At 38.0% G+C, this 23,984-nt stretch overlaps 1 protein-coding gene across 1 annotated transcript; it reads left to right on the top strand.

The window, feature by feature from the left end:
• The first annotated feature begins 15,374 nt into the window (after nt 1-15,374).
• Nucleotides 15,375-19,376, top strand: LOC119784157 (diencephalon/mesencephalon homeobox protein 1-B-like). Its single transcript, XM_038286094.1, has 4 exons — nt 15,375-15,536; nt 16,500-16,709; nt 17,808-17,983; nt 18,574-19,376. Exons 2-4 carry the CDS (start codon nt 16,553-16,555, stop codon nt 19,042-19,044), a joined length of 804 nt encoding a protein of 267 aa, XP_038142022.1. The 5' UTR covers nt 15,375-15,536; nt 16,500-16,552; the 3' UTR covers nt 19,045-19,376.
• The last annotated feature ends 4,608 nt before the right edge of the window (nt 19,377-23,984 follow it).

The following is a 23,984-nucleotide window of genomic DNA, read 5'->3' as shown; positions in this document are numbered from 1 at the left end:
TCTATAAACAAAGGCGCTGATGTCAGCAGCACAGCTGATATTTCTCTCCAGGATGGTGTCACGGCAAACAGGAACAGACCAGATGAAGCTACTAGGAAAAAAAGCAGAGCATAGTGTTAGAGATTGAACTAACAAATTCTGCAGAGTGGGAGAACAGAGATAAATTGATGCAGAATGATGAAATAGGGTCCCTATGTCCTCCAGCAGTCTAAGCCTATAGCAGCATTACTAGACTTAGAGACTTGGACAGATTTAGACAGATTTATTTTGTCATTTGGTTAAGAACAGCTCTCTAGACAATTTCATTTTTTTTTTTAAGTGGAGCCTTGAAAACAGTAAAAACACATGAAAATAGTAATTTAAACATATGACTGAATATTTACAGTTCTAAAATTTCATTTTTTATTATAAAATATAATAAATATAATAAAATACAGTAAAATAACCCATTTAACATAACATTCAGCAGTCTAATGGTAGTTGGGAGGAAACTGTTGTGGAAACTGCTGGACCTGCATCCAATGCTTCGAAGTCTCTTCCCAGAGGGCAGCAGAGAGAACAGTCCGTGGTGGGGGTGTGCCATCTTACTGTTCTGGTGGGGACGATGTCTACACAGAATACACATTCATTGCTTTCATGTGGCTCACAAAGTTCATCCAAGCCCGTAGCCTAAAAAAAACAACAAAAACCCTGTGGGGCATGTTCTTTTTATCTTTTTTTAAACATATTTTTTTACAATTTATAAAAGGTTTTCTTTTATAAAAGGGTTTAAACTTGGACCAGAGAAAAACAAAACTTGGATCGGATTTATCAAAACGAGTCCTTGAAATTTGCATAAAACAAGTAAAAAGTCTTGTCTTCTCCAGCACAGCAGATAAAAAGGTATTTTTTTATTTTTATTGCTTAGAAATTAACTTGTTGGGACCTTAAGCCTATCAACAACTGAATCTACACATATACAAAACAATCTTTGTGTTGATTTGTGTTTGATTACTGCACAAATTATAAATAAACACCACCACAGGTAACCCACAGTTTGAGACCACAAGGTCAACTTAGCCCTGGGAGGAATCGCTGCACCCCAAGCCCACCTTTGCTACAATTGTACGGCCATAGAGTACCACCCCATTATGCTGCATCTACAACTTTTTTTTTGCATCTTATCTATTTTTTCCAAGTAACTCCCCCATCAGTACCACACCTTTAACCTTCTTTAAATTTGTTTATAGAATGAGCTGACCTCCTGAATGCTAGAGTTCCAATGCCAGGAGCTATTTTCTCATGTGACATACATTATTGTTTTATCACATGTTTGCTATATACTGCATTTTTTAACTTATGTAGCAATATTTTTCAACTTTGAAAAAAAAAAACCCTAAATTAATAGGTGCAGTTTTGCTTTTCCTCAAGTGACTGTGACTAAACTGACTGTGTAGTACCGATTAATTCCACTGGAGGGTACAGTACATCAGCGTTATCCTGCATGGTAGAGCAGTGTTTTCCAACCTTTTTTGACTTGTGTCCCTTTGGGCATTTTGTGTCACCATTGCTACCCCTCTCAGTCAAAACTATTGATGAGTGTCCACAAGTGGAATATATAAGAACTGATTATGACATAAAAACTATTCCACAAAATCTTCTAATCTGAGCATTTAATTTCAAGTAAAAAACAAAGTAAATATGTTGCCTGGATGATAGTAAGCAATCAAAATAAATAAAAAATAAAATCATATTATAAACTTGTGTTTATAAAACTGGAGTTCCTCTTTGTAACTCCCTTATAATAATCACATTTAAACTTGAGGAATTGGGAACAAAACAGAACTAAAATTATAGTCAGACTGACTTAATTAGTTTTACTTTGTTTTCATCAAGACACCTGAGCTGCTTTGATGAGCTCTGACAGCCCAGTGTGAAAAACAGCTGATCTCAGGCTGTTTTCTACATCCAGTCTGTTCATCTGCTTGGTTTTGATGTGTCACAGCTGAAGGTGAACTAAAAAAAAAAAAAAACTTACTTTTTGTTTGAATAAAGGCTGGTTTTATTTTTTAATTGGGTCCTCACAAAACAAAACAGACCCCAGCTCTATTAGGTTTTACTAACTAAGAAATTAAATATTTTCAATTATCCGTTGCAATGCACCCGTGGACCAATAGGGGTACGAGGGAATCACTGTGTTAGAGCACTGATTCCCAATGTTTGGGTCGTGACCATATATGGGATCCTTGATCAACCAGTTTGGCATCTTGATATCCACTATTAAACTAAACAATAAACATTGTTGTCAAAGTGCTTAAAGTGCTCAAACAGGCAAAACCAAATATGTTAGTTGTTGGTTTTCCTTGTGTTTGATTCAGTGGTTAATTTATTTTGAAGAAGTATTTGTATATTCAACCAATAGTTTGGGTCATCTGTTGACACTAGTACCATTTTTAGGTCAGAGGCTGAACAATTTGGGAAGCTTTGGTTTAGAGCATTAGCCCTATTCAAATCAGGCAAATCAGTAAATGCACTTAAGCCAAGTAAAAGTGCATCAGCAGTCACCATAATAAGGGCCGTCCTAAAACTCAGGCAGTAAGGAAGGAGGTAGAAAAATGAAGCAGGTTGCTTCCTTTCGATAGTATATTTAGCATAAGGACCTACTTCCTATGCTGCCTAGGAGCTATACATATGCCCACAATCCTTTGAGATTTTGGGCAACTGTATAGGCACAACCCAACTCACGGAGTTGAACAACAAAACCTTTTTTATTTATGAGTTTGTACCTGAAAATTTACAAAACATAATTTGTTTTAGGCTTCATCCATATCATTCTGTAAGGATGTAGAAGCAATTTGACAAGCATCATCCATAAATGGTTCTGTCCCGTAATAACGTCCGGAAGGGCTAAGGCTGTCCAGATTCAGCACAGCAATCCGGAGTTCTTTTACTACACAGAATAGTGTTCTTACTGTTGACTGGAGGTCATCGATTCCCTCAGCTGGGGTTATGACCCCACAATCACCCAGACTGGGGTCTTAAGATTCTCTATAGAAATTAAACTATGCAATAAACATTTACGTTAAAGTGCTTATGTCTAAAAGCATAATTTGAAAATGGATGAAACCTACTTTGGTTGTTGATGTTGTTTGTAAGAATTTTACACCACTGGTTAATTGATTTTGTGATAAATTTGGTATGCTAAACCAGGGGATTGTGCCATGAGACGGCTCTAGTACACTTATGTGAGTCAGAACCTGCAAATTTTGGGAACCTCTGGTTTAGAGCTTTCTGTACTTGACCAGCTAGAAAGAAAGGCGAAAACACACCACTTGTTGCTGACCTTACAATTTTCTCTGTTCTTAACTTAATTAAGTTTATCTCCTGACACACTGGACCACTAAGGCCTGTTACACTTGCATCAGCAGTTAATTATTCAATGGAGTAATGTAGGCTATTCTTTTCACAAAATCATTAGTAGGAATGTGCTGGTGCATTTAAATGTCTTTCTGAATTCTGAAAATGTTTTTGTGGTTTACATGACCAAGATTAAATACAGGGATTATGTGCTTTTAGATCTTAAGGTTGGGCGTTTGTTAATTCTTCAGGATATAAAACTCACACAACATTTCTCCCTATTTCCTCCTGCTGATACGAAAAAAGGAACCAAATCAATTCTCACTTTATAAACTGAAATTTGCTGCCAAAGCTCCTGATATACAGGTGCTGGTCATAAAATTAGAATATCATGAAAAAGTAGATTGATTTCAGTAATTCCATTTAAAAAGTGAAACTTGTATATTATATTCATACATTACATACAAACTCATATATTTCAGATGTTTATTTTGTTTAATTTTGATGATTACAAATGACAACAAATGAAAATCTCAAATTCATCATATCAGAAAATTAGAATATTACTGAAGACCAATAAAAACAAAGGATTTATAGAAATGTTGGCCAACTGAAAAGTATGAACATGAAAAGTATGAGCATGTACAGCACTCAGTATTTAGTTGGGCCTCCTTTGGCCTGTATTACTGCAGCAATGCGGCGTGGCATGGAGTCGATCAGTCTGCGGCACTGCTCAGGTGTTATGATAGCCCAGGTTGCTCTAATAGTGGCTTTTAGCTCTTCTGAATTGTTGGGTCTGGTGTATTGCATCTTCTTCTTCACAATACCCCATAGATTTTCTATGGGGTTAAGGTCAGGAGAGTTTGCTGGCCAATTAAGAACAGGGATACCATGGTCCTTCAACCAGGTACTGGTAGCTTTGGCACTGTGTGCAGGTGCCAAGTCCTGTTGGAAAATGAAATCTGCATCTCCAAAAAGTTGGTCAGCTGCAGGAAGCATGAAGTGCTCTAAAACTTCCTGGTATGTGGCTGCGTTGACCCTGGACCTCAGAAAACACAATGGACCAACACCAGCAGATGACATGGCACCCCAAACCATCACTGACTGTGGAAACTTTACACTGGACTTCAAGCAACGTGGATGAAGTGCCTCTCTTCTTTTCCTCCAGACTCTGGGACCTTGATTTCCAAAGGAAATGCAAAATTTACTTTCATCAGAGAACATGACTTTGGACCACTCACCAGCAGTCCAGTCCTGTTTCTCTTTAGCCCAGGCAAGACGCTTCTGACGCTGTCTGTGGTTCAAGAGTGGCTTGACACAAGGAATGCGACAGCAGAAACCCATGTCTTTCATACGTCTGTGTGTGGTGGTTCTTGAAGCACTCACTCCAGCTGCAGTCCACTCTTTGTGAATCTCCCCCACATTTTTGAATGGGTTTTGTTTCACAATCCTCTCCAGGGTGCGGTTATCTCTCTTGCTTGTACACTTTTTTCGACCACATCTTTTCCTTCCCTTCGCCTCTCTATTAATGTGCTTGGACACTGAGCTCTGTGAACAGCCAGCCTCTTTAGCGATGACCTTTTGTGTCTTGCCCTCCTTGTGCAAGGTGTCGATGGTCGTCTTTTGGACAACTGTCAAGTCAGCAGTCTTCCCCATGATTGTGTAGCCTATAGAACTAGACTGAAAGACCATTTAAAGGCTTTTGCAGGTGGTTTGAGTTAATTAGCTGATTAGAGTGTGGCACCAGGGGCCATCAATTTTGAACCTTTTCACAATATTCTAATTTTCTGATATGATGAATTTGAGATTTTCATTTGTTGTCATTTGTAATCATCAAAATTAAACAAAATAAGCATCTGAAATATATGAGTTTGTATGTAATGTATGAATATAATATACAAGTTTCACTTTTTAAATGGAATTACTGAAATCAATCTACTTTTTCATGATATTCTAATTTTATGACCAGCACCTGTATAGATAAATACTTAACATCATGTCTATTCTGCAACTTCTGCTTGGATAATTACCTACCATGTTGTCAACATTTCTTGTGTTTATTTTCTCAGTATTGGACATTTATAAAAGTATTATGAAATGTAAGTCAAACATAAATTAAAGTATTACTTTTTATACGGGATGGCACTGAAATACATTTTCGTTGTTCTTTTACTTGAGCAAAGCTTCTGTTTGAGGCAAAACCTCTAATTGTTCTTTGTGGAACTTGTTGAGAAGCTGCTCTTAGTTCATAACGTAACTCTTCCTGCAATGCAGCACAAATAGTTTCTGACAGTGTGACAGCTGCTTCCTGCAGCCTACATGTCCCATGAAGAGCAGGTGCAGTAAGTGTAAACTCTTCTTTCCTCAGCAGATGTGGAAAATGACAAAAAAGGGGAGAAAGAAATAAGAGAAAAATGCTAAACTGAGAGGCCCGTCTTTTCTTCAGCGTGTTTGCCTATTAAGCTGCTCCAGTCACATGTCAGGATGCATTTCCCCCGGCCGGGCCGCAGACTTCAGGTATTAATGGTTCTGGTTAGCAGGGATCGATACTTACACAATGTTGCAGTGATGAGGTGGGGGCCTTCCTAGTGTTCCCTGAGTGCTTCAGAGATTTCCAACATGTGGAGCAAAGAAGCTTAACGGGGTCGTCTTCATTATCAAATTCGATCAGTGGCTCTCTGTGTCTCTCCCCGTGATTACCTTTAACAAATGGGGGGTCAAGAGGGAGGGGGTGGTGCAGGCTCCTGAGGTGACCCCATGCTAGGAGATGAAGGGACAGAAAGCGAAAACACTTCACCCTCTCCTGTGAATGAGCAATTAAATGGAGAGCAGTACAGGACTGATTAACTGTCACAATAAGTTAATTAAGCTTAAATCTGCATTGATGTTTGAATCTAAGCATTTATATTATTTATATAGATGCTGAAAACGACAAAAGAATCAAATCAAATCCTTTACCAGACTAACACACATACTTCTTAACAATTAAGAGAGTTTAAAAGATTCATAAGAAATTTGAAAAAAAAATGTCTGCTTTGAAGGGAATAGTTTGATATTTTCAGTTTTTCACTAAAGTTGTTTGGTTCTAAATGCCTTGACTCTACAGTATGAATATAAAATATAGATTCAGATGATAAAGTTTACCCATCCCAGTCAGCTGGAACATTATTTTCATTTTCTTTTGAACTGGATTTTATTTTTGTTTGCTTGTTTGTTTGAATTATTGTTACAAAAACTATGTAACTATGTTTTTAGCATAATTTTCCACATATATCAACATCTTATGTGTAGGAGCTATTTGGGTCTGTGTTGTTTCATTTAGTTTGAGTGAAAGTGTTTGTTTACAACACTGGTTAACCTCCATCTACATTTCAATTCTCACCTACTGGCAGAGTGGAGGAGAATATTGGTGCAAAGGTGACAGGGCAAAGGGTTTAGGTTGATGGGAGGTCATATAGCTTTTTCCAATCCCTTGCAGTTGTTGGGATCTGGAGGTCTGTCCACCTTCCTCCAGCAGAGGGCGCCCTAGGTCTCCTGGAGCTGAAGCTGACTACCACACCTGCGGCTCGTTTGCTCATCAGGAGACCAGCATTTAAGGAGAGGCAGAGCAACACTCCAGTGCCAGAGTGTTATGCCAGTTATGGTTAGCAAGCCTGAGCCGACCTGCCTGTCTGATTCTCTGACTCCCCTGAAACCTGAACCAGAACCTAACCTGTTTTTGTCCTCTCTGCTTCCTAGGAAGAACCTGTCTGAACCCAGAAACTCAGGAAGAGTTTCTCAGTCTGAAACCAGCCTGTCTGATCTCCGAAAAACCCTGGAAAGTCAATCTGTCAGTAACCTGCCTGCCCGCTCTCAGAAGAAACTGGAAGAGAAACTCAGATCAGAAACTGCAATATCAGAAATCAAGTCTCTGCCTCTACCAAGCCCTCTGCCTGCCTTCTGCCTCTGGACCCTCCTGGTTCCCCTCCTCTGCCGCTCAGCTCAAACCACTGAACAGGTACAGACCTGCACTCATTCAACCAGCAAGCATACTTGGACATCAGCTAGCCATTCTGTCCCTCTCTGCAGAGAAACCAGTCGTGACCAGTCTTGGACCTGTTTCCCCCCAAATCAGTTCTTTGTTAACATTGTGTATCTAAATAAACTGTTGAACTTTTCCCTCTGAGTCCGTGTGTTCTGCATGTGGGTTAGAAACCTTGGTACCAACATGACAGCAGTTACACACTGGTTAACCTCCATCATATCTTCACCTTCACCATTATTTGTTAACCATCCAACCTGCTGTTATGGACCACCACCTTGGATTTTGACTGTCATTCATTCTTAATTTGCATTCAGTAAATGAACAACGGAAAACCAACGGAAAATCTACCAGTCTGGATAGTATCTGGTTTCCCACACTTGATAAGGATGCTGCTACGCTATGGAAGATAAAGGCTTTCATTTATTAAAAACATAAATATAAAAAATATTAATCAATAATATGAGAGACTAATCTATAGGAAATATTTATAAAAAAAAAAACTTTAAGTCGTCGGCTTCTCATACGTTTTACTTAGCTAGACAGAGAGAAAAAATGTCTTTTTGTATTATGGCAGAAGATGACACAATCTGCCCTAAAAAGTGAAAAAAACAAAGACCTAAAATAAAAACAAAAAGTAATACATCTTCACCATCTGTTTTTATAATGTGGCCATTAAAACAAAACTTCCTGTATGTTAAAGTTGAGGGAGAATTTTCAGACCATTGCACAAACAGATCGGTGCTGCACTGTTAATCACCAGATTTGCTTCAAAGTTGAGGTTGACTTTTTTTTTTTTACTTAAACTCTCCATAAGCTTTTATTTTCCTGTTTTTATTTATAAACTTTCCTTTTCTATATTTCCATACTGTTGTAAATAGTATTTTAATTGATAATCAGGCACATTTTGTGTTTCAGTTATGACCTAAAATACAAATTAATAAAGCCTAGAAAAGAATCCCACTCAGTTGCACATTTCTTTTAGTCTAGTTAGGCTATTTTTTATTTTTATATGTTCTTAATTTGTGGCCACTATTCTTAATCACTGTTTTCTTTTTCTTTTTTTTTGTAATTCCTTATTACCATTGAGGGAATCGGCATGTTTCATGGGAAACCGGAATCTCCCCACAGAAAGACAATAAAGGATATTTCTATTCTATCTCTCTGTCCTCACACCTGCAACCCAGCCGGGCCCGTTGTGTGTGCTCTTGACCTCAAGGTCGCCCACTGCTGTCTGACCTTCTCTGTCTATCTTTAATCCCTTGTCGTTCTTCCAATTAAAAGACTAATCTTTACTCAGTCCCTGGTATTGATCTGCTGGTATAGCAGGTCCCAGAGGCGGAGAAAGAGATCATAGGAGGATAATTGGAAAGTAATAAGGCTCCAGGAGTTAAAACTGCCTCCCCCTGGTTTTAATCAATCACATCCAACTGATGGTTTGGATAGTTAGCTTAAAAGTCTGTCCCTCGCTGTGATAAAGTCGCTCCATCTGAACCAGAGACATCTCTATGTGTATATTTGTGCTTTGTTATGTTTACTTGGTGTTTGCAGTCGGGTCAATGTCACTCTAAGCCCTGAGTGTGTCAGGCCTCACAGCGTGATCCAGGCACTCACAGAGGCTTACCAAGTCCAACTGCTGCCGTTGTCCCCGTCTCCCACAGGTCAAAGGCCAGCAGGCCCTATCGATTCCCCCAAAGAAGAAGTCCTCAGATCCGCTGTCTGTTCTCTGCTCTCTGGCCCACATCCTCCTGGACTAACATCCCGGCTCCGTCAAAAGAAAAAATCCTCCCAATTGTCCTCTGCGTGCCGATCGATCTGGTTGGTGTCTGAGGGGACCTTCCCTTTAAGATAACTGACAACTACAAAGGTCCCGTTCTGACAGGCCCTTGTCAATACAAATTTCCACTATTGATAAGTAATTTAGGAAAAACTGGTGAGCTTTATAAAACATCTGTCAAACAGAAGAGCTGAACAATGACCTCTTAGTTACAAAACAGGTGAAGAAAAGAAGATTTACTGCTTCTCTGCCCTCGTCTAGTCCAGCTGGCTCCCAGTTTTACTCATTAAACAGAAAGAAAAAATAAATATAGAAAAATAGGGTGTTACTAGATATCATTTAAAATATCATTTGTTTTATACATGTAAAATGGACAGTTTGAAATAAAATTCTAACATTTTCTGTCTCTCTGAGGGAAAATATATTTGTCCTAAAGGCAAATAAAACCCTAATTAAAGTAGGTAGATTAAAAGGGGACCAAATTTGCAAGATAAGAAAATTGCTGAACATTTATTATTATTAAAACCATAGCAAAACAAGGAAATGTGCAACTTATTAGAATAGTTTTCAGAAATGTGCTAAATTTAAACAAAAAATACACCAACAGACTATTTACAAGAGTGAAAAAGATTGTGGAAAAAAGAAAATCATAGAATAAAGCAGTGGTTGAGTTTGTTGGTAGCAATGATAGATATGAAGTCTAACATTTCCTGAGAGGAAGGATCTGTGATAACACTCCTTTGTGCACCTAGAATGAAGCCAAACCCCTGAAATAAAGCGATCTGCTCTTCTTTGCTTTAAATCACACAAAACAAAATATACCCTGAAAAATGTAAAGATAAGAGATAAATAACTCGTTGTACTTAAGTTTCTGCAGAAACCATTTTCTGTTGAAAAGGTTAGTCACCAAAATGCCTGTAGCAGAAATGGGTGGAGCTGAAAAGCAATTGCAGGCATTAAAGGAATAAAATGACATGCTCCAGAATCAACACCTGCTAACTCAACCTGAAATTAGCTACTGTTCGCAAGATGTCATCAGAATAAAAGCTTTAAGAACATCGTAGGATTTATCCCTGCATCTGTTACCACTCAGCCAGATTACTGTAATGAACTTCATGTAGAGGTCAGTGCTGCATCCATTCCTAGTCTCCAGAGGGCGCAAAATGCTGCATCTAGTCTTTTAACTGGCATTCAGGCCTTGGCAATTACCCTATCCTATCTCTCTGAACTGCTGTAGACTTATATGTCTACCTTCTCCCTCAGATCCGCAGCTCTTCACTCTGCTAACAGATTATTCTCTTCCTGTAGCTGTTTCCAAATTGTGGAGTGGTCTCCCCTTGGAAATCAGACAGGTGTCCTTTCTGTTTTCACATCTCTTTTGAAAATTCCTCTATCTACCCTAGCATCATTTTTATATTCGTTAAATGTGTATTGTGCATTTCTATGTGTTGAAATATATTTGTTTTGAACTAATCAAATTGCACAAATTGTTGGTCCTCTTCTGCTTGTTTGAAGTGCTTTATAAAGTTTGATTAAACAGGATAAGGAGATGTTATAATAGACTAATTAAAAAAGACTTAGCAATAGAGGTGTCTTATATGCAGGTTTTAAAAGTCTCTAAATATTTTGGTCATATTCAATCAAAAGGAAAAGCAGCCACAGTAGTATAAAGGGATTTTGTAATCAACTTAAACTTGATATTTTTTAGCCCTGTTAGAAAGCAGAACTGTCATTTCCTTACATTCGACTGAGCAGTAATTCCCTCAGCTATGTGACAAAAGGTACTAAACCTGCATAACACCTGCTCAGCGGTGAGACTGTTGTCAGTACCGTGACTTGGCCTTTTGTCTTTTGTTCCCTGTAATCCCTGCATGTGTAAGTGGATCCTCTAAGAACAGGATAACCCCCTTTAAGCGGTTTTAGACACTACAGGAGGGATCCAAATCCACTAACTTCTCCTTTTCTCCTGCATATGATTCCTTACTGCATGACGCTTCCATAGGGTATGTGCCTTCAGTGGAAGCTTCAACCTTTATATTCGGGTAAAGATGAGTTGATTAATATGAAGGTAGTTTGTTGGGTGGAGGTTGAAGATGATGCATCCAGGAGATGCCTTCATGGAACTGGAGGTGGACCTGAAGGAGCCCTGCTAGCTCTGAGAAGGGGAAATGATCCTTGGAAAAGAGGGGGTAGTGAATGAGTCAGTGGTGGCAGCTCGGGGACGGGGAGGGTCACACACAAGCACACTCTTTGTGCGCCTCTAATCCCCCCAGCCAACACAGCTTTGGCCAGGTTTCATCATGAAAGTGCCATGAAATAACTACTTTTTTCTCTCCTCGGAGTAAATCTCCCCTAATCCTGGGGGCTGCGGAGACAAAGGCCCCGGGGACCTAATCCTGGAGCTTTTAGCGGGGCTGAGGGGCTGGCCGATCGAGCCTCTTCTAAATGACTTATTTCTATCGGACACTAATACAGCTTGACAGCCGGGAAGGGTGAAAGGAGGAGGAAAAAGGCCGGGGGAAGAAAGAGCACAAACATTTTCACATATCTTGGAAGTCTGAGCAGTTGAATGTGTTCAAATGTGAACAGAGGAGGTGAGCCATAATTGCTGTTCCAACTTCAGCTGGGAATCTTCATAGAGACATGATCTTTTTCTCTGCAGGAATGTACCTGTTGCATTAAATGGTAAAGCTGCACTTTTACCTGGTAAAAAACTTCAAACAAACCTACTGGTTGTTTTACCATCCTTAAAACTAATGTTAAAAAATCACTCCGTTTTTATTTGTTGGACTGCATACTGGGTTGAAACCAAATAAAAAATTAATTTTTCATTTATTTTCTAAGGAAAGTAAAGGCTGCCAAATGTCAGTTTTGGAAATCACAGCTCTAGAATAAAATAAAAGCGTGCACTACTGCCTCGGGGAATTATTATCTGTCATGCTAATACTGCAAACTTCTGCAAATTGTGTTAGTATTTTATAGAATAGACAAAAACGAGCTGAGAATGATTAAGACGTGGAATGAAATCAATATGTGTTTGTAAATTTCTCTAGTTATATCTCTAAAGTTCTACCAACTTAGTGAAAAAGCTTAAAGGTTATTCTGGAGTTTTTTTTGCGACTTTTTTTAAAAGAGCCGCCATCTTCACTTTTAAAAAATGCGCGTGCGAGAGCATAGAGGAGCCTTTTTCTCCTCATGCACGCTCTGTTTAAAAGTTTCTATTCTCATAGCTCATTCAAGCTTACTGTGTCTGAACATCCGCCCTAACCCCTAAATCCCTCAATCACTATATAGAGCTGGGACTATATAGTGGACTTTATTGGGAACTCTATTAACTGACTGTTTGGACAGATGATCACTGATTTTTGCTCCGTGGGTCACCTAACTCCTCCTTCACTGTGCAGTGCCTGCGCCATCTTTGTTATTAGCCGCTGTGACGGCACATCCTTTAATGCTTTGCAAGGAGACCTCTCCGTGGGATATATCTGCCTCTTCTGAGGACTTTCTTTTCTTCTCATACACTTCGTAGACACTTTTTCTCTTACAACCCTCGGCCGTTTTCAAAGAACCGCAATGAGAAAGGTGAGCTTCAATGACTTTCTGAAATCATAGCTCACCACACATATATGCCTGAAAGTACACATGCGCAGAGAAATATAGCTAATGGGACGGGAACATAAGACAGCCTTACGTAAACATATCACCGGAATGATTGACAATTAGGAGGACCACTTATTTCGATGATCCACCCGGAAGTAAAAGATCGCCCTCTATACTTTTAACTTTAGTCAAAAATAATGGAGCAAATTTGTGATAAACAATTTATAATTATTCTCATAGGTATTTAGATCTGGGCTTTGACTAGGCCATTCTAACACGTGCATTTGCTTTGATGTAAACTATTCTACTGTTGATCTATGTTAATTTTTTATCTTATTTTTTTTTTTTAGCTGGGAGCATTTTTCCAGTGGAAAGTTTTATACCCTCCAACGGGTTTCTGTGTACATTCATCTCTCATAACTCAATTAATCTTCCCATTTTTATTCCTAATTTTTTGCTGTTGAACAGCATACCCATAGCATGATGCTGCCACCCCTGTGCTTATGTTCTGTGAATCTGATGCAATTTTTCAAGAACCAGATAAAGACTTATTTAGTCAGGCATTGTTTTTCTTTTTTTCATTCATATTACTAACATTTGAGCTTTTCTAAATTTTACTTTCATTTTGAGACATTTTATCTTTGTGTCTTTTTTGTAAGTCTCAAGCTTCCATTGATTATTGCTTTCAAAGCAAAGGTGTGTTAAATAAAAACATTTTCATGGTAGGGTTGACATTTTAGGGTGTATGGGAAAAATTCATCATGTGGACCTAAAACACATGTTTGATTGTATGTCTACAGTGGCTCCTATGGCTTTTGGTAAATTGTTAACCTAAGTTTATTGTTTCTTTTCTTCAGTCGTGGTTTCTTTCTTGTCTCTCTTTTATAAAGCCCAAGTTTGAAGACAGATCTCAGCAGCTCATCCAGAGTCGCCTCAGGCCTCATGTTAGATGCTCTCAGGTTAATGCTCTCTCAGTTTAGCTGGACCACCATGTGTTGATGGGTTGAAAGCTAACCTACGTAGAACCAGAAGAGCCCACATAACTCCTGTCCTCAAAGCTCTACACTGGTTTCCCTTTGAATACTGCATAAACTTTAAAATTCTGGTCCTGGCCTTTAGAGTCCTGCTTGGACAGGCTCCCTCTTACATCTGCAACTTAATTCAGCCTCACTTTGCTGTTCACAGTCTGAGATCTGCTGGAAATAACCTGTTAATGGTCACTAGAACTTGTTTTAGGACAAGAGGTGATATGTCCCTCCAAGCTGTTGCACCCAGACTGTGGAATGTACCACCACTTTACCTGCGCTGGTGAACTCCATGGATGATTTTAAAAAACAACTAAAAAAATTTCATTTTTTAACAAGCATTTAAGACTCACTTTATTAAGGGCTTTTATGATTGTATGTATTTTGTCAATACATGTAATATGTAATTTGTCAATTTTATATGATGCTGTTTTGTATTTATGCCTCATATTGTGCAGCACTTTTGGACGCTTATCTGAGAAAGGTGATATACAAATAAAGCTTTTTTACTTACCTCTTTCTTCCCATTGGCTTTCCATTTTAAGATTGTAAACCTAAATTATCTACCTCTTTCTCCCTGGCCTTTATGCTGTGTCCCAGGTTTTTTATGGTCGTTTTTTTCCATCAATGGTCTCTAACAATGTATGCTGGGCCTTTAGAGAAAAGCTGATTTTAAACCAGGATTAAATTACAAGCAGGTGGACTTTATTTATTTTTGCAGCACTTTGGCTTTTAACTGACTGTACAGAATTTGTACTAAAGGCAAATGGACTAAACAAATGTTGTCTACTTTTTAGATTTTTCACAAAATTGGTTTATGAGTGAAGAACTGGGATGTAGCACATATTTCAAGTAATGCGTTTTTTATCAGAGCTCCATATTTACATCACTCACCTTAATAAAGCTCCTTAGAATTTGATAATTTTTCAGATTTCTAAAAGCTTTGATAAATAACGATTCTTAAGAGTTGTTGCACAAAGATTAATATATGAGTTTAAAATGACTATCTGCATTATTAACAGCCGTAAATGTTAATTTTATTCTGTAAACAAAGTTCTATACAGAAGTATAAAAGCTGACATCCCAAAATTAGCTGAAACTCTCCTTTAATGTCAGGAACATCATTCAAAAGCTTCATATTTCTCTTATAATCTGCAGTTTTGGTTTTGGATTTGCTTCTTGAGAACACTTAATTTATTTCAGTAGGATTTTAAGAAACTGTTCTCACTAGGCAGGGCTCGGATTAACTTCTCATTGTGACAGTTCATAGGCAAAATATGGTGGCGGTTAGCAAAGCAAACCCCCCATCAGGGAGGAGCAGTGGTTGGGGGGCTGTCAGCAAACTGAGAAGGAGAGGACAATCAAATGCTGTTATTTTAATCTGTCCTGCCTCGGAGATTAGCCCACCACATTGTTTTAATTGTTTTAACTGGGGAGGGAATGGAGCGCGCTCTTATTGGGCGATCCCTGGCATAAATCTCTCAAGTTCAATAGTTTCCCAAAACTTGAGCTCCTGGCTGCCCCCCTCTCCTCCCTCATCCCACCTAATCCCAGCTAATACCTTCCTTCCCATTGGCTAATGGCTGAGGGGAGCCTGGGTAAAGGCATCTTAAATAGTCCAGGGTGAGAATGGTTGCGGAGAAGCAAGTCCACAAAATTACAGGAAAAGGAGCTGTTGGATGAGGATTAATTAAGGCCTTAAGTGGAGTAAAGATTCTGGACGTGCTAACTACTTCTTTGGGAAACTCACCTGATCTGCACACAGTCAGGATCTCAGGTAATCAGTTAAATTAAATAAAAAGTAGTGCTGAAACGTGATAAAGGTTATCTGTGATGTATCCACCAGTCAAATCACTTTTGCTTGAGCTGATTTGGTTGGAATTATGATTTTCTGCCCTTTTTGTGAAAATAAGTTAAACCATTTGAAGTAATGGTATATTGTTTTTATTCTGTTGTTACGTTTTAGGATTTTAAAAAAGGCCTAAGGCCCAGAATGCTTTGTTAGATTTTTTACATATCTATTATATTTCAAAATTCAGTATCTATTTAATTGTTTTACCCAAAGTGTGAAGAAGCTACATAGTTTTCTTTTTTTGGTCAACATTACATAGTTCTTTGTTTTTAACTCAACTTTGTTTTTGTTTTTTTTTCTTTGCATTTTTCTTATTGGCATCTACTACCTACTGTAAACTTAAAAAACAATGATTCTCATGCCTTTAAAATTCAGATTTAAGCCATTAAAAATATACTCCAGCTTAGAGCATTTGGAGGATATTTGAGTGTATCTATTTGGTCAGATATCCTTTAATCAAATCCTTAAATCCAATCTTCACCAGCACATTAATACCAGGCTCATTAATGCATGACACTTTGAATTTGGTCCTATTTCGTATATAATGTGATAATAAATATTCTACATATTTTCTGCAACGCCAAAATAAATTTTCATTGCAAAGCTTTTGGAAGAGTTAAACCATTCTAAAAAAAAAGAAATTACTTGTTATTACTATTACTATAATAATCTGTTTGAAAAATAATATTTCGGAATATTTCTTTTAACGTTTTGTTTTAGATCTTCTCATGGTGTTTAGTGTCCTATGCTTTTATTTTCTTGATTTATAAATCATATAATGTAATTACTTATTTCATTCATTAACATCTAGATTTTTTCCACCAGCTTAAAAGTTTTCCCTCCTCAAACGTTTCGTTAGATTGTTATTTTCTTTTCTTTTTTTCCCAGGGTGTTTTACGAGTTTATGTCTGCAGTAAAGTTAGAAAATCACCAAATCCTTGATGAACTCCCAGAGTTTCTACGGGACCGCGTGCAGCGCCATGTACCCTCTCCACGGTGTGAACTCGGTGCTATTCGATCTCCGCCACCAGATGGCGCAGCAGTACCAGGCTGCTGCCCCAGCAGCTCACACCTTCTCAGTGGCAGAGAGACTTGCAGGTGTGACGTCAAACTCTGATAAAAACACATTTCTCCTGCTGAAAAGGTTCACTGAAACTGTATTTTTCTGTAACTTTTACTCTGATGCTTGTATTTAGATACTTAAATATGATCCATTTTATGCAACATTTAAATGTGATATTAAATCAAAAATATTGAAATAGGTAAATACTTTTTCCATGAAAACCACACATACAAAAAACAGCAAGGTCAAAAAATGAAAGTTGGCCTAAATTGTACATTCCTGATATGAAGGATAAGAAAAATATAAAACATAGATATATGGATGCAGCAGTATGTTTTATATCACGGGCGGAGCAAGATGGGGGGCCAGGGGTGGCCATAGCCACCCTTACCCAATCATTGGCCACCCCTGTGGACACCCCTACCATTTTCCCCTCTAATACAGACAGTGGCAGAAGTAATACTCTCAAGTGAAATTTTCTGACTTATTTAACATTTTATATTCTATATGTAAAAAAATTAGCTGATAACAAAAACACTGTGGTTAATTATGCACATCAATATACTAACATTAAAGTTAAATACAGAATTCATGCTCTTTTCAGAACTTGATTTTGTCTTATATGGGGACAAAATTATGTCTCTGCAAGTCATCTAGGAATCTTCACTGAAATCAGAGATCATTACTACTTTAATAATAAGTAATCAATTTAATGTAGATATTAGTACATGTAAATATTAATATTATGCAGAATGATTATTAATAAAAGTAGGTGAGTAATGACAATGAATAAGATGTACACCCCAGAACTGAAAACTGAATGAATTCTGTCCACAACACCTTTAATTTAGACAGCATGGATGTTTAAATATATGCATCTATTTGTTAGCAAAGGCTGTAGGAAAATATGGATTGTCTTTATTTAGAATATATGGATGTTGTGATTGTTCATTTTCCTTTTGGAACAGTGTAGATTGACCCTGAAGTTCTGGTGCCTTTCCACTTTTGGCCACCCCTCATTGTTCATTGGATATTGCCTGGCCACCTTTTTTTTTAATTTTGTGGCTATACGCCTCTGTACCCAGATCTTGATTAATGGTTTGTCCCTTTTGCTCTCCTGTTTTTCCTGTCAGAGCTGATCCTGGAGGCTCGCTATGGGAACCAACAGAAGCAGCGACGCAGCCGTACTGCTTTTACAGTGTCGCAGCTGCAGGCTTTGGAAAAGGCCTTCCAGCAAACACAGTACCCAGATGTTAGCATGAGGGAGAGGCTGGCCATGTGTATCAACCTGCCTGAGGCTCGCATTCAGGTGGCACCACCCTCCAATTCTTGCATGACTCATACTTACAGCAATGTGCAAATGTCCTGATTCATTCCTTTATATTTTGTGTCTAAGAAGTTGTATTTTATTGTAAACTTTGATCCTCAGTTTAGCAGGCTTATGGAAGTCCTTATTTTATGCACCTATATTCTTATATCAATGTTTAGTCTTGAATGTTTGTTTGACCAATTATCTTTGGCTTATGAAATATCCCGGTATAAAGGTCCTTAAGAACTGATGTCATCACGGATAACAAAGAACTAAGCCAGTAACCAAATTAAAATAACTTCAAAGGACAGCTACAAGTACCTTATCATAGACACTCCTTACTTCTTTATATTGTTTCACTGAGTTTTTCACAAGACATTTTTTCAGACTTATGTATTGATCTTTTTTATTAGTAATAGGAGAGCAAAACAGCACTTTTGATTTTTTTTGTGTTTAAAATTGTTTTAAAAATGATCTCTTTTGAAAATGAGGCTGCCTCGACGACTGCTGCTGATTTTTAGTCGCATTAAAGTATTGTTAGTGGTTCCAAAATAATATTAAACTTTCTCTCTTTGCCATTTCTTGTGTAGGTATGGTTCAAAAACCGGAGGGCAAAGTTTCGAAAAGGTCAGAGAAGCTCGTCTCTTCCAAGAGAGGCCTGTTTGGATGATGTTCTGCAGAACAGCAGGATGGGACCACAGGAAATAAAGGCAGAAGACAAACCGGACAAGATTACATCACACACTGAGAGCCAGCTCTCTCCACGTCGATGTCCATCTTTCGCTCCCAGTGTTGAAAAAAACAAGGACTCAAACTCTGATGTGTCTCGGTTTACACCTTCGCTCCCCTCCCCTCCAGTTTTCTCCTTTGTGGCTGCAGAGCATTTCTGTCAGCCACCTCAGCAGCCGCTTCTGTCCACCGAGCTCATACCTCCACCGTTGTTTTGGCCGCTCATACAACAGCACATCTTCACCTCAGGGGATCCTTTATCTGCTACCAAAAATGGAGGCTTCTCATATAGCTCCAATAAAGTGGTGGGTCACCCTGACCTAGGCCTGTAACTGACTCATATCTGGTACCTTCAGTCCAGTACAATGAAAGAGACGCAGTGCTTTGGAATTATCTTTTTTTTATTATTATTAATGGAATAGTTGGATTTTTTTTTAGAAATTATAATTTTCTGCAATTTTTGCTGCAATACTTTTTATTTCTGGGATGTATCTACCAGCTTTACACATCTAGAGACTGAAATCTTTACCTACATCTTAAAAAATCAGTTGTAACACATGAATGTACTTTGACTCAAATCCAATTCGCCCCACCCTATGTCGTTCTGGCAGTATATCGAGTTTCATTTCCAAATAAATTTGCCGCCTCTGACAGGTTGTAACAAGGATTGCTTTGTATCCTGCTCCTTTCATCTTCATATCTACTTCGACCAGCAGAAGAAATGTATCTCCTCTTGGAGAGGGATCCTCCTGCAGTCACAGGGCATCCCTGCTGGAAGTCCACTTTATCGCTGAAATTTCAGATTTCAGCGATCAAATAATAAAGAACAAGAAGTAGAGCATGTTTACTAAGAGCTGTCATTTAGAAAATGGATCAAACTGCAGTAGAATTTGAAGGTTTGACTTGGTTAAAAAAGGGAAAAATTAGCAAAAAAATTTGTAAGAATTGAACTAATTTCGAGTTAGCGCTTCCAGCATTGATATGATATATTATATTCTGTGACTGCAGGAAGGTTATCTCACCACCGACTTATTCAAATGTAGTTCATGGGTGCTAAAGTTTGTGGTGTGAATCTCCCACGCACTCTCAGATATAAAAAAAAAAAGATCTTTGTTTTGGTTTTAATGCACAAACGTGGAAAATATGAAACAGTCGAGAGGATGTAAAAAAAAAAAAAAAAAGCATTTGCAAAGAATAAAAATGTTTTATACCGCAAGTTTAACTTTTGCTGTTTTGTCTGAGGGTATAACACAGTAAACCTGATATAGCTCATTTCAATTAAATAGAGTATTTTTGGCACTGAGCCTTTTTTTCCATAAATATTGTCAATAAAGTTATTTATTCTAGACTGCAGATGGTGAAATTTTTGAGATAGCATCCTTATATATTATATATTATATTTTTTTAGCCTTAACAGTACTGACAGTAAAACTGGGAATAAAATATATTGCTTACTGTTGGTTTTGAGAAATCATATATAATATAATATAATCTCATCCAGATAATCTGTAGGCCACTACAGCAGATCCTTCCTGTCTACAGCTATTAACATCTTTAAAGAAACCACAATAAGGATTACAACATTAGGTTTGCCTCAAAGTATTTCTAAATTTGACTGAATGTCTTTACACAGGAATAAACTGACTATTGCTGCAATAATTTAACAAAATAATCACATAAATTATCCAGATATTGCAGTAAATATTTGCTTTAGATCAGGGGAAAGCTACGTTGTTCCTCAAGTGCCACTGTCCTGGATCTTTTGTATGCATGCCTTCTCCAAAACATCTCAAATAAAAGGCCAAATTACCTCCCTAGCATGTTGGTAAGTTTGAGAGAAGCCTGGCCGTTAAAAATGCATCTGTTTTAGGTGTGTTGAAGAAGGGATCCATCCATCCATCCATCCATCCATCCATCCATCCATCCATCCATCCATCCATCCATCCATCCATCCATCCATCACAAATGGTTTAAATCTCCTTGCCACTGTGAAGGCGAGAACATAGATGGAATAGTGGCTTAAAAACTATGCCTTTCAGCTCACCATTTTCTTTAACATGACAGAGATAATTGGTGCCATAATTACTGAGGACCAAGATTGAGATTCTTCTCCACTACATGAAGCAGTGAATCGCTAAAGGAATTTAAGCTAAAGAACTGAATCGATTGTCTGGCTTCAAATAAACATGATATAAAAAGGTATTAGATTATCAAAACAGTCATGAACATTTTCTGTTGTTTAAATGTCTAGTCCAATTACATTTTGTGTTCTGATTTGTCCACCTTCTGCCCATCAAACAGACCCACTTCCCTATTTGCTGAAAGAAGGCATCCCCACAGCATGGCACTGCCACCATCGTGTTATGTCAAAGCAGCGGTAGGTCCTAAGTGTTATCTTCTCTTCCCACCTGATGTGCTGCATGTTCCTGGTGGCAGCTTCGCTTCTGTCAATGTGCCCCAAGGCAGCTGTGGCTACAACATAGCTCACCTCCATTAATCCGTGAATGTGTGAAATGATTATATGTTGAGTTTATTTATCTATTTATTTATGTAACCTCTATTTATTCGGGTAAACAGTTTGAGAACCAATTCACATTTACAAACATGACAAACAAGAGACTGAGTGAATAATTACAAATATTCAGTATTAAAATAGAGCAAACATTTACATTTAAATTATTGGTCCTTGGAATCGATAAAGTGCTAGACCAAATTACTTGAAGGTGGAAGAACTTTAATAACTGTGGTAAAATCAAGAGCAATGCATCATAATTTACTTAAATATAGTTAACCAGTATTGTAATAATATTATTTATAAGTAAGTAAGTAATCAGTGTTACTATAAAAAAAAAATCTACAATCCATTCCCGTTTATGTCATAAAAGTGTAAAAATCATTTATCATTTATGCATTAATGATTACATCATTTTAAAAGTACACTGCTGAAATAAAAGTCTGCTGTTGTAAAAAGAAAAAAGAAAAAAAAAATTGTATAATTTATTCATAGTTCTTTGATACGTGGCATTATAAGTGCTTATAGCTTGGTTTCACGTGACGTCACAGTGCTGCGTCACGAGCCCGCGAAACTCAGATGGAGGGCAGGAAGTGAAGTAGCTGAGGATCTGCCGTCTGAAATAATGCCTATGTTTTGTGTAGTTTACGGCTGCTCCAATCGTTCTAACCGAGAAAAGGAAAAGAGCTTTTACAGAGTACCAAAGATTGTCGTCCATAAAGGTGAAAATTGTAAAAAGCTCACAGAACAACGCCGAAAAAAATGGATTCTAAACCTACGTCTGCGATCTGAAGGAGCAGAGTCTGCAAATGCCCGTGTCTGCAGTGACCACTTCGTCGGAGGTAAGCTATAACGTTATGTTAGCTAGCTAACTTTTTTTTGTGGTTGTGTTTATATAGCATAAGGTTATCGTTAAATGCTCATGTACTTAGTAATGATTAGTAAGTGACCGGTAGTCTAATATGGACTTCATTGTGACTGTTTATGCTGTCCTAGCGCTTTGGGTGACGTTGAATCGGTAGACTGGGCTCCGACGGTCAACCCCGGTTATCAAAAAACTAAGCCCAAATCAGAAGCATCTCTTCAACGAGAGAAACATAAACAACTGTGAGGCTAGCCGCTACTGCTAACGCTAGCATCTTTTAACACATAAAACAATATAAGAACAAACACTCACCCTGGCGAAGACTAGACAATAATCGTTGTGGAGACGTTTGGTGCCGAGGTTGGGGACCCACCCGCTGACAAAGAAGTTATATGCCTTCATACATTTATAGGCCTTCATTTGCTGTTTGGTGTAATACGACGTCTGAAGGACCAGATACTTCGTTATGTCGACGGCCTCCACTGTCGGCAAATCTTTAAGGTCCACCGAAAACTCACTCATCTTCATGAGGTACGGGTCACGTCCAACATATCTGTATATCAACTCCTTGTATCTGTGTCTTGAAACAGGCTCTAACTCCATACAATACGGGCTCTTGGTAACGGTATCCTCCATGTTTACACTAACTTCATAGACTTCCTGCCCTCCATCTGAAATCGCGCCCCCTGGCCGCGTCATAATCATCACGTGACTGAAACCCGGCCAACTTTACTCAACCGGTTTATAGCCATAGATATCCGTTTATAGCAGCCTCTGCGCATCCCGGTGTTTGGTTGTATTCACCAAAGCAGTTGCGTTGGGTTTCTTGCCTAACATCGTGCGCAGTGAAAAAGCGTGACGCTGCGCAGCTGAAGGAAGCTTAAAGAGACCACAGTAAAAGACCAGTGCTGATGTTCGTATCCGAATGAGAACTTCGAGTCAGCACTGAACTAAAGGGTTATTTCAAGACTTTTCAGAGCCTAGATTCAAAACTCTATTTGAGATTGTAATATATGGATTGCTGTTGTGTACAGAAACTTAAAAAAATGTTTAAGAGTTTTGAAACATTGAGTCTACTGGGGAAAAATCCACACATTATTACTATTACTAAATAGAACTTGATTGAAAATGTTTACCCTTTTAACAAGTGGCTTAAAAAAGATGCAATGTTTAATTCTTTATTGCACAGAGGAGATCTAAAGCATATCATAAGAATAGTACTGCCATGTTATTTATTATAATGTCAAAGATTAATCATTCCAGTAGAGAAACTCAAAAGTTTAATCATTTACTACCCAGACACAGATGTATTGCATGCATCTAGATTTTACCACTGATGTAAAACTCTGAATTCAGTTGCTTTATGAATGTTTATATTGCAGAAAATAGATAAAGGTTTGGAGAAGATCTCTCGGTCTCTGTTTTTATCCCTGCATTCTTTCCTTTATTTTTTTTTTTATTTCTATTATTGTTGTGCTCATATAACACAATCTATGAAAAGCCACCTTCTTTAGCACCGGTCTTTACATAATAAATAGCTATAATATAAAAATGCCCTTTATTATTATTATTTACAATAAACTGATTTCTTTTCTCATTGAGCCAAACCTAAGCGATTTTATTTGAATTTAACAAAAATAAAAACCTTCAATGTATCACTTTGTGTGAGAATCTTGGTAATATATGTATATTCTGTATTTCAATTAAATTATTAAGGTAAATTGATGAGCTGCTCAGTGCTGCAGTGGGTAGCACTGATGCCTTGCAGCAAGAAGGTTCGGGGTTCAATTCCCGGCCTTTCTGCATGGGGTTTGCATGTTCTCCCTGAGCATGCGTGGGTTCTCTCTGGGTGCTCCGGCATCTTCCAACTTCTCTAAATTCTCCTTAGGTGTGAA

Source organism: Cyprinodon tularosa, unplaced genomic scaffold, assembly GCF_016077235.1.
Source record: "Cyprinodon tularosa strain WSP-4 unplaced genomic scaffold, ASM1607723v1 ctg106, whole genome shotgun sequence".
In the NCBI taxonomy this organism is placed as follows: Eukaryota; Metazoa; Chordata; class Actinopteri; order Cyprinodontiformes; family Cyprinodontidae; genus Cyprinodon; species Cyprinodon tularosa.
The sequence above is the reverse complement of the archived record's forward strand: the minus strand, read 5'-3'. Positions and strand labels throughout refer to the sequence as shown.